Consider the following 11,638-nt stretch of genomic DNA (forward strand, 5'->3'; position numbering starts at 1 on the left):
TACAAGTTCAAATACGAAAGTGATCCGTGTCCCTTAAAGTAGTGTAATATAGTTTGTCACGTTTAATATTGAAGACTGTATAATAGACTAACCACATCAGATAAATAAAATAAAAACATTGTGTTATTTGACGACATGCACATTTAAATACAAATTAAATAAAAAATTATATTAATAAAATTAAATAAAACTCACACTAATAAAACTACAATAATAAACTTAAATAAAATTTACATTTGGTTTTTACTTTTTTCATGGATTTTCCTTTTCATTGCTAATGTCATGTCGAGGTCCTTTAGTGCAACATCATCGGTGGACATCTTCAAGATTTGCATTTCTTTTTTTTTTTTTTTTTTTTTCATGTGTGGCTTCCCTTTTAAGTTCTATTATTATGCTTTTTGCAATTGAAGATGTTCTCAAACTTTTCCTGGCTTCCCTTTTTCTAATTGCTTTTACTTTTGCATCCCTTTATCATTCCAATCGGTGGTTGAATGGGGTCTTACAATGTAATCTCTTTGACATCATTGTTGAGGTTGATTGATGTACGAGAGTTTGCCGTTTGCGTGTATTCGTTTGATTTAGATGTTTTGTACCATTTGTTGGATTTTGTTGATTGTGTAATACATTCACCTTAAGTGCCATTTTGGAACCATTTTGAGAACTTCTCATACTTTGTGATAGGTAAATGCTTTACTATCATTGTTGTTCCGATATCGTTGAAGAGCAATATTTAAGTTGTAGAAATCATTTCTTTCACTTTTACACATATTGCTATGACTATTTAAGTTCTCAAGTCGTGCCATTTGGCAGCAAAGGCATCGTTATTCCGATAAACACGCTTCCCATTTCCACGTGAAATCTAAAAACTGTTATTCTCTGAATTTTGTGTGTCTTATTGATATGAGGAGACCTCTATATGTACAGAGGGTACAAGAGTGATTACAGGGATTTACATAGAGCTAAAATAGGAAAACAACTAATCATTATCAATTTACAATAAATACAATAAATGCAAATATATATATAGAGATATATTATGCTAATAGTCCCCCGCAGTCGAAACTGTAGCTGGTCGGATGGAGAGACTGGAACGGAAGCGGGTGAAAAGCTGACGTGGTAATCCCTTTGTGAAGATATCGGCATACTGGTAATCCGCGGGAACGTGGAGCACACAGAGAGAACCCAAACGAACTTTTTCTCGGACAAAGTGAATATCAATTTCAACATGTTTCGTGCGTTGGTGTTGGACTGGGTTGTGTGTGAGATAAACAACAGATATGTTGTCGCAATAAATGACCGTGGCTTGGCGCACCGGAAGGTGTAGCTCGAGAAGCAGGTTGCGAATCCATGCGGTTTCAGCTGTGGTGTTTGCAACCCCTTTGTATTCTGCCTCGACGCTAGACCGAGAGACTGTGGGTTATCGTTTAGAGGACCGGGAGACTAGGTTATCTCCAAGGAAGACACAATATCCAGAAGTGGAGCGTCGAGAGTAAGGGCAACCCCCCCAGTCGGCATCTGAATATGCGGTCAGTTTGGTAGACTTTGAGGGAGTGATGTGAAGGCCATAATCAGTGGTTCCTTTGAGATATCTAAGAATGCGCTTGAGAAAATTGAAATGTGGTTCACGAGGATCGTGCATGAAGAGGCACACTTGCTGGACCGCATATGTTATATCCAGTCGTGTGATAGTGAGGTATTGGAGAGCACCAGCAAGGCTACGGTAAAGGGAGGTGTCGGACATTGGTTTTCCGGTGGTGGCACTAAGTTTGGAGCCTGTGTCGACAGGGGTTGCACTTGGCTTGCAATTGTGCATGTTGGCACGGGTTAAGATGTCGTTGACGTATTGAGCTTGAGAAAGGAATATACCATTATTTTGATGTTGAACTTGGATGCCTAGGAAGTGGTGAAGATGGCGAAGGTCTGACATTGCAAATTCTTTGGATAATAGATCAATGAAGTGCCGAAGAAGAGATGTGCTGGATGCAGTTAAGATGATGTCATCGACATAAAGTAAAAGATATGCCATTTGGTTGTCATGCTTGTAGACAAAAAGAGAACTGTCACTGTTGGTGCTTTTAAAGCCACATGTTTGAGTGAATGTTGCAAACCTTTGGTACCAGGCCCTGGGAGCTTGTTTGAGTCCATACAGGGATTTGCGTAGGCAACATACGTGTGATGGGTTTTTGGCATCGACAAACCCAGGTGGTTGAAACATGTATACAGTTTCATTTAAATCCCCATGTAAGAATGCGTTCTTGACATCCAACTGGTGAATAGGCCAAGATCTTGACACAGCAAGGCTGAGAACAATGTGAATCGTTGTAGGTTTCACTACAGGACTAAAAGTCTCGTCACAATCCATGCCAACTTGTTGGCATTTACCATTAATTACTAAGCGTGCTTTGTATCTTTCAAGTGTCCCATCGGCATGAAATTTGTGCCGAAACAACCACATACATCGTATAACGTGAGCATCGTGTGGTCGGGGCACTAGATCCCATGTGTGATTTTCTATTAAGGCCTTATATTCATTGGTCATAGCCGAGTGCCAGTTAGGATCAGATATTGCCATTTTATAGGATTTGGGTAGGGGTGAAATGGTTGAGTCGTTGGAGGTGGTGTGAAGATTAAATGGGTTTTTTTTTGGTTTAGTGATGCCTAGTGGTCATGGGGTGGGTTTGTGATAGGGGAGGGGGGTATGGAGGGTGAGGAGTTGATCTTCTGGAATATGTGATGAGGGGTGGATTATTTGGTAAGGGTGGTGATGGATTCATGTGAGATGTGGGATGTGAGAGGGGTGTTTCAGATGGATGAGAGTTTGTTAGAGTCTCGGGAGTTGGTTCGGGTGTGGGGAAATGTTGAGTTGGAGAAGAGGGTTGGGGAGTTTGAAATAAGAGGGGTGAGGGGTTGGTGTCTAAGAAGGAATAATTTGGTGGCGGGTTTGATATGATAGTGGCATAAGGGAATGTTGTTTCGTCAAACGTGACATGACGAGAGAGAATGATTTTACCAGTGGATAAGTCAAAACATCGGTAACCACGGTAGTTGGTTGGGTATCCGAGGAATACACAAGTGGTGGATCGAAGGGAGAGTTTGTGTGGTCGAGTGGCAGAAAGGTTGGGGTAGCACGCACAACCGAAGACCCGTAGATGGTCATATGTGGGGTGTTTGAGATAGAGTGCGGAAGTTGGAGTGTGGAAGTGAAGTAGTTTAGTGGGTAGGATATTGTGAAGATAAGTGGCTGTGTGAAGTGTATCAACCCAAAATTTAGGTGGGATGGAAGCATGAGTGAGGAGAGAGAGCATGAGTTCGTTGATGCGACGAATCACGCGTTCGGCTTTCCCGTTTTGTTGGGAGGTGTGTGGACAAGAAAATCGGATATGAAGACCGGTGACTGTGGCAAATTGATGGAAGTGGTGATTGTCAAATTCTCCTCCTTTGTCACATTGAAGGGTTTTGATGGGTCTGTGGAATTGAGTTTGTATGAATTTGTGGAAGCTTTTGAATTTGTCATAAGTTTCAGATTTAAATTTTAAAGGAAAGACCCAGGTATAGTTTGTGTGGTCATCGATAATGAGAAGATAATATATGTAACCACTTTTGCTTGGCAAGGGAGATGTCCATAAGTCAGCATGGACAAGGTCGAAGGGTGTTAGAGTGGTAGATGTTGAGTCTGTGAATGGGAGACGTTTGTGCTTAGCGAGTTGGCATGAAGAACATACAAAAGAATGATCAAGTTTATTGCAAGAGATAAGTTTATTAGAACTAAGAAAATCCATTACATGATGACCCGGATGTCCGAGTCTATTATGCCAAAACGATGAATTAGAAGAAACAAAAAAAGATAAACTTGGTGCGATAGTAGGGTCGTTGATTGGATAAAGATCCCCGATGCTATTGTGCCTTGTCAAGAGTTTCCCACTCTTGTAATCCTTCACAGATAAACCATAAGGGTCAAATTCAACGGATACAAAATTATCACGAGTAAATTTTCGTACGGATACAAGGTTTTTAACAATGCCAGGTGTGTAAAGTATGTTTTTAAGATGGATTGGTTTGGAGGGGTAGGGTAAGGTCGAATGACCTGATCCGAGGACTGGCACCCGATTTCCATTTCCAACAAATACAGACTTAATAGATGTCACAGAAGGGGTAGATATTTTACCTGCATCGGCTGTGAGATGAGTGGTGGCACCTGTATCCATGTACCATTGATTGTCGTTAGCCTCCAAGGTCATGGCATTAAAGGTTGCGCCGAGTTCTGTTGATTCGAGGGGATTGACAGCGGAGAGATGGGCCTGTTGATTATTATTAGCTTGTTGTGCGTTGTTGGACAAGTGATTAGGTTGGCGATTATGTGGGCGATTCCAAGGTGAAGCCCACCCTGGCATAGTTGGGTAAGGACATGGTGGTGGTGAAGTCCACCAAGGAGAAGAGGCCCAAAATGGTAGTGCAGGAGAGTTGGCCCATGGAGATCGAGGTGGGTTATTGTGAGGTCCACGTCGATTAAAAGTTGGAGCAGGTCGTTTGTTGAAATTGGGAGTTCCAGGTCCACGTGAAGAAGAGCGCCGCTGAGATTGTCGGCGATTTGGGGTAGGATTGTCACGCCGATTTGGAAAATTAGGAGCGGGATTTGGAGTCTCATGGGTGGCGGCAACAGCGACATCAGCTGGAGAGAGGGAATCGCGAGCGTGCTGACGTTGATGTTCAAGCTGGAGCATAGAACAGGCTGTGTCCCAGGGAGGTAATGTTTGGTTTATGTACGCACCAACCGGGTCCCAAAAACTTTTGGCAGATTGGTGGTTCTAGGTAAGGTTATCTTTGGAGATGGATATCCAAGCATGAGCTATTAGGTCTTCCTCGACTTCATACTAACTCCTAGGACCTTTTTGTGTTGTCGCCATTTTTTTAGAAGCTTTATGTAATTCTAGTGGTTGTGTTTCGGCAACCAAATTTGGTGCCGATTCATGCCCGTGTTGTGGTTGACAAACTGGGATTTTTGTTAGTGGGTTTTTTTTGTTGAAATTGTTGTTGGAAAAGGTTTTTGTCGAGATACGGGGATTGTTGAGGTGTTGTGTTTAGAGGGAGCATACCGTTTTGGTTTGAGTTTAGGTGGTGGTGTGTTTGAGTAAAAAAATAGATGAGAAAGAATAAGGTGTGAAGAGTATAAAATGAAAGATTGTGGTGTGGAAATATTATTGTCAGTAATTAAGTATTTCTAAAGAAAATAGAAAATAATTTCATTTTTTTAAATGTAAAATGATCATTTTTTTGCTGTTCTGTTGTGAGGAATGAAGGATGGTTGGGATCATACTTGGACACGCCAACAATAAACTACACAAGAGGGGCTGTGTGCACGTCGTGCCCCCTTACTAGTTCCAAAATAAGGATACTTTTACAAGATTCTAGGGTTGGGGATGAGAGTGGGTTCAACCCTCTTTTACATTTGTATTATATTTCAATTATTAGTAAAATGTATAATGTTAAATGAGATAAACGTATGTAAAAAGTATGAACCAGGTAAAAAACGAAAAAAAGGATTTTGGGGAAAAGAGGGACAAGGAAGCGAGAATAACAAGGAATATTAGGTTTAGGGGCGGCACCAAAGGGAGGCATTTTCCGTCCCGTTTGGCCTTATTGCACAATTAAAGAAAGGGATAATGACTTAAAAGGGTAATATATTTTTCGATTTGTACACATTTGGTCATTGAGTTTTTTTTTCGTCCACATTTACTCCCTCAACTTGTTAAACTGTACACATCCAGTCCTTATGACCGGTTACTCCAGGTTAGCCGGGAAAAATGACTTATTAGGGTAATATATTTCTCATTTTGTACACATTTAGTCCTTAATATTTTTGTACACATTTAGTCCTTAATTTTTTTTTTGTTTCAAAATAAGTCATTTTTTGTTTTTGTACCAATTCAATACTTATGAATGATTTATTTAAAGTTTTTCTCACGACATCTAACATGAGACTATCAATGATGACAGGGATGGTTCTCTTTGGGTGCCCGCAGTGGCACCGACAACCCCTGCTTTTTCTGTACACAGTGTAATTTTTCTACTTACCGGCAACACCTACTACGGACCGGCAACACCTACTACCAAATCCTCCATCCGTCCTTGATTGATGAGGTGTTTGTGGCTGTTGATGTTTATGTTCATCGCGGCCTCGACTGCTTGGTTGAATAAGTCTTGTGGTTTGGCTTAGGTTTTGTATTCCGAACGTCGTAACTTCTTTATACGACATCTAATTTTAATGATCTTTATGTCTACGTGTTCGTTTTTTAAGTCTGCAATAACTTTCGTTAAGATTACTCTCGTTAAAATATAATATGTTTTTACTTAAGATTTTATAAAAAAACATCCATAAATGCATTCATTAAAAAATGTATGAATATAAATATCGTAATTAAAAAATATATTACTTTTTAACGAGAGTAATCTAAACGAAAGTTATAGTAGACTAAAATACAAACACATAGATATAAAGATCGTTAAAATCCGAGATAGTATGAAAAATTTATGATGTTCAAAACACATGATCTAAGCAACCAAGTAGTCGAGATCGCGATGGACATAAACATCAAAAGTCTAAAACACCTCATTATTGATTGTTCCATGTAAGATGTTGTGAGAAAACTTAAAAAAACATTCATACGTATTGAATGAGTACAAAAAAAATGCAACAAAAAAAAATTAAGGACTAAATGTGTACAAAAATATTAAGGACTAAATGTGTACAAAATAAGAAATATATTACCCTATTAAAACATTTTTACCGGTTAACCTGAAATAACCGGTCATAAGGACTGAATGTGTACAGTTTAACAAATTTAAGTGGTAAATGTGAACAAAAAATAAACTCACTGACCAAATATGTACAGATCGAAGAATATATTACCCTTTTAAGTCATTATCCCTTAAAGAAATCACATGATAAACACGAAGATATAACATTAAATATATTTAACTAGTCAAATGTTTTTGAGAGAATTACCGCGTGAAACTTCCAAACTAATTACAAATAATCCGAAACCTTCTATTCATAGAAAAACAAAGTTGATCGATTAGGCTCGGCGATGTGGATTCAACACCCTCCTCGGCAACGCCTACGTGGCTCGGCAAAGGGCCTTCTCCTCGGTACCGAGGTCGGCATCTAAACTCGGCGGGAAGATGCCGAGTTTCTTTCCACCTTCTCTTCTCCCTCTTTTCTCCTACACTCGGCAACCACTCCCTTCTGATGACAAAAAGTAATCCGGCAACACCAAGAGGTGCGGTGGAGCTTGGTTATTTTGGTATGATTCCCCTCAGTCTTAGTGTACGGTTTCAAATAAGAAAGTGACTCGTGTCCCCTAAAGTACATAACATATGCAAAGAGCCTATCATATTCGTTCATTACTACCATTAAAAACAAGACATGTTATTTGATAGCCTATATTTATTTTTTTAACCGATAAAAAATAAACATTAAATGAAAGTATTCTATCTCTAAAAGCACTAAAGTAGCCAAAATTCAACTATGTGTCACTAGATCTACATCTTGTGACTGACTTAGAAAAAAGTTCATGTTCACCGAAACTTTAAATAGGTAAAGTGATACAATTTTTTGATTTAACATCACACCTTTTTAGTTTTGAGAACAATGACTTAGTCAGGTGACAATAGTCAATTAAATTATATGATTATTTGGATTTCAATTCTTATTGGCGTTTAGTTGGAATGATTGAGAGGCAGGAGCTTTAAATTGTTAATAAATAAATTCTCAAAACCTATTTTCTTGAAAGATTTTTTTAAAGTTTTGATACAAAGAGAACTAATGGCTACAATAAATAGTAACAATGATTTATAATTACAGATAGTGACGCACCACTCAAAGGTAGCATATTGGAAAAATTGCATTATACAGAAAATTTCCACTGCCCAAAAAAATTAAAGGGGTAGCAGGGGCTTCTCGGATCCCCAATAATACTAATAACATCAAATCCAAAATTATATATATTGTATATGTATATAAAAGGAAATTCGACAGCTTACCTCTTGATTGTTGCTTTGGTTCTTATGACAACATGAAAATGATATTCCAACAAGTAGAAATTAGATCCTATATCTGCCATTTTAGCTAAATTACATCTTTACCATTTATTAACCTTATATCTTAGAAAATCATTTGATTTTGATTTCTTAACTTGTCAAAAATCATTTTTTTTTTGAAAATGCATTATCATCAATTACTGCATGAATTCATACAGACAAACAAATCTGATATTGTATAATTGTATTATGTGACAAATTTAAAACATGTATATTAAGTTTATATGTTTATATAAAAAAATATTCCATATAATGTCTTTTCAATCATTATATAATATATATTATAAATTTGATAATCTGTTTTATTTTTTTATAAAAATAATCAGTTATTCACTTGTTTAAAAGAGTCGGATGGATTATTATAACTTAGAGATTACATTTGCTCTATAGTGTTTGAGATAAAAGTTGTTATATAAATGATGCATGATCAGAATTATATCGGCAATCACAAAAGTTTACCCATGACTAAGAATTAAGAAATATAACATTTTTCTTCATCAACACCGACAAATCTAAATAGTCATGTTTAATAATTTGTGTTCCACCTAATAAGATCATATAATGTATTAAATTTGATTATTTTAACCTGAAAAGAAAGCTAAATCTTAATAAAGGTCCCTTTAAAGATTGATTGGAAATTGACATTTTTGTCCCTCTTGCTCTAAATTCTTGAAACAGTACTAAATATGTCATAATAGTTGTTTGTTGCTTATACCATCTGCATGAGACATGACATATTAAACATCATATTAAAAAAAAACATATCTTCACCAATAAGTCAAATTATTGAAAAACTGTCCTTATTAGCAAACATTGTTTCTATTGTAATTAAACATTAAAAAAACATATTAAAAAAATATATCTTCACCAATAAGTGAAATTATTCATATTAACTCAAATTTAAGGCAACTCTTTCCAGATTTGAAGTTTCTTACGTTTTCACCTTAGAGATGTTAATTATGTACTCTTAGTCCGAGTATATATATATACTGAAAACACGAGCATAAATCTTTTAGAATAAAAAGATGAAGGAAATGAAGGGCAAATTTGGCAATTTAAAATGAATAAGACCACTTGAGAGATAACATTATGCGTCTTGGCATCTTCCTCACATGCACAACTCATAATATCTTTATTTGTTATTTATTTTTCTAAATTACAATTAAAATAGAAGAAACACACTCACATGCAATTATTAATTTCTTCTCTCTCTAAAATTATTATTTTTTGTAATTTTCAACAACAAAAATAATAATAATAATCAAAGTCACCATCAAGACCCTCCTTTGCTTATCCTACAAAACCCCATCTCCAATATTCTTCTTCTCATTCCAAGTTATTCAATCCTACTTTTTTTTTTTAATAGAATCAAACACTTAATTTTTCAAGAAAAATGAGAGAAATCCTTCATATTCAAGCCGGGCAATGCGGAAACCAGATCGGTGCAAAATTTTGGGAGGTGGTTTGTGATGAACATGGAATCGACGCGAGTGGGAAGTACTACGGAAACAGTCATGTGCAATTAGAGAGAGTGAATGTGTACTACAACGAGGCCAGTGGTGGTCGATATGTCCCAAGAGCTGTATTGGTCGATCTAGAGCCAGGTACCATGGACAGTCTGCGCGCCGGACCTTACGGGAAAATTTTCCGCCCCGATAACTTTATCTTCGGTCAAAACGGTGCTGGAAACAATTGGGCCAAGGGACATTACACCGAAGGTGCCGAGTTAGTTGATGCAGTTCTTGATGTTGTTCGTAAGGAAGCTGAGAACTGCGACTGCTTACAAGGTATACTTATCAATAATAATATACTACTAAAAAATCACACAAATAAAACTGTTTGAAAGTGAATAAATAATAAATTTAAATTTATTATGTGACAGGATTTCAAGTATGTCACTCGCTTGGAGGTGGTACCGGATCCGGTATGGGTACTTTATTGATATCAAAGATCCGAGAGGAATATCCAGATAGGATGATGTTGACATTTTCAGTGTTTCCATCACCGAAGGTGTCAGACACGGTGGTTGAGCCCTACAACGCCACCTTGTCTGTCCATCAGTTGGTCGAAAACGCTGATGAATGTATGGTGCTCGATAACGAAGCCTTGTATGATATATGTTTCCGAACCCTAAAGCTCACAAACCCAAGTTGTAAGTCTTCTAAGAAATACTTTCATTTCATTTATTTTGAGCTGCAAACTTGTAACAAAATGTTATAAGAATATGTCAAATTGTAGCTTATTTAAGTTGTACCATTGGTACAATTTACAACTACTTAATGCAGTTGGGGACTTGAACCACTTGATATCAACTACCATGAGTGGGGTCACTTGTTGCCTCCGTTTCCCTGGTCAACTCAACTCCGATCTCCGGAAGCTCGCCGTGAATCTGATTCCATTCCCACGTCTCCACTTCTTCATGGTCGGATTTGCACCGTTGACCTCCCGTGGATCACAGCAATACCGTGCCCTAACCATTCCGGAGCTCACCCAACAGATGTGGGATTCCAAGAACATGATGTGCGCCGCCGACCCACGTCACGGCCGCTACCTCACCGCCTCTGCCATGTTCAGGGGCAAAATGTCCACCAAAGAAGTCGACGAGCAAATGATCAATGTACAGAACAAAAACTCATCTTATTTCGTTGAATGGATCCCTAATAATGTGAAATCGAGCGTCTGTGACATCCCTCCGACGGGGTTGGCGATGTCGTCGACTTTTATGGGGAATTCGACATCTATTCAGGAGATGTTCCGGCGAGTTTCCGAACAGTTCACTGTGATGTTTAGGAGGAAGGCTTTCTTGCATTGGTACACCAGTGAGGGGATGGATGAGATGGAATTCACGGAGGCAGAGAGCAACATGAATGATTTGGTGTCGGAGTATCAGCAGTATCAGGATGCGGTGGCCGACGACGATGTTGAGGATGATGGGTACGGGGAAGAAGAAGAAGAAAATTAAGTATGAATATTATTTTATTTTATTTTGGGGTATGCTGAGTATTCGAAATGATTTTTATATCGTGTGGTATTTTGGGTCTATATGAGTGTATTGTGAATAAGATATTGATTTATTGTCTTTTGAAGTTATAATAATGATTATAAATAATATATATTGTTAGAAACTTAGAATACAAAAAACATAATGATCAAAAAGTAAGAAACACAAAACTTTTATCAAATTCGCCAATATAGCCATGGAATGAAGATTTATAGGCCAAAACTGAATCTATGTAGCTGTAAATGCAAACAAAGCTTTAATGGGTCCAAACACAAGAAACAAGCTATCAAAGGAGATTCATGAGATTGAGCACTTCAAATGAGTTTATGAGTTTTATAGAACTTATTATTATTTGAAATAATTTTTAATAAGTTGTTATTATTAAACACACAATTTATATATATATATATATATATATATATATATATATATATATATATATATATATATATATATATATATATATATATATATATATATATATATATATATATATATATATATATATATATATATATATATATATATATAATAACTATT

At 37.0% G+C, this 11,638-nt stretch overlaps 1 protein-coding gene across 1 annotated transcript; it reads left to right on the forward strand.

Annotated features, from left to right (window-relative positions):
- The first annotated feature begins 9,413 nt into the window (after positions 1 to 9,413).
- Positions 9,414 to 11,176, forward strand: LOC111900382 (tubulin beta chain). Its single transcript, XM_023896268.3, has 3 exons — positions 9,414 to 9,884; positions 9,980 to 10,249; positions 10,383 to 11,176. Exons 1-3 carry the CDS (start codon positions 9,491 to 9,493, stop codon positions 11,057 to 11,059), a joined length of 1,341 nt encoding a protein of 446 aa, XP_023752036.1. The 5' UTR covers positions 9,414 to 9,490; the 3' UTR covers positions 11,060 to 11,176.
- Positions 11,177 to 11,638: the final 462 nt, after the last annotated feature.

The sequence above is a fragment of the Lactuca sativa genome, chromosome 6 (genome assembly GCF_002870075.4).
Source record: "Lactuca sativa cultivar Salinas chromosome 6, Lsat_Salinas_v11, whole genome shotgun sequence".
Lineage (NCBI taxonomy): Eukaryota > Viridiplantae > Streptophyta > Magnoliopsida > Asterales > Asteraceae > Lactuca > Lactuca sativa.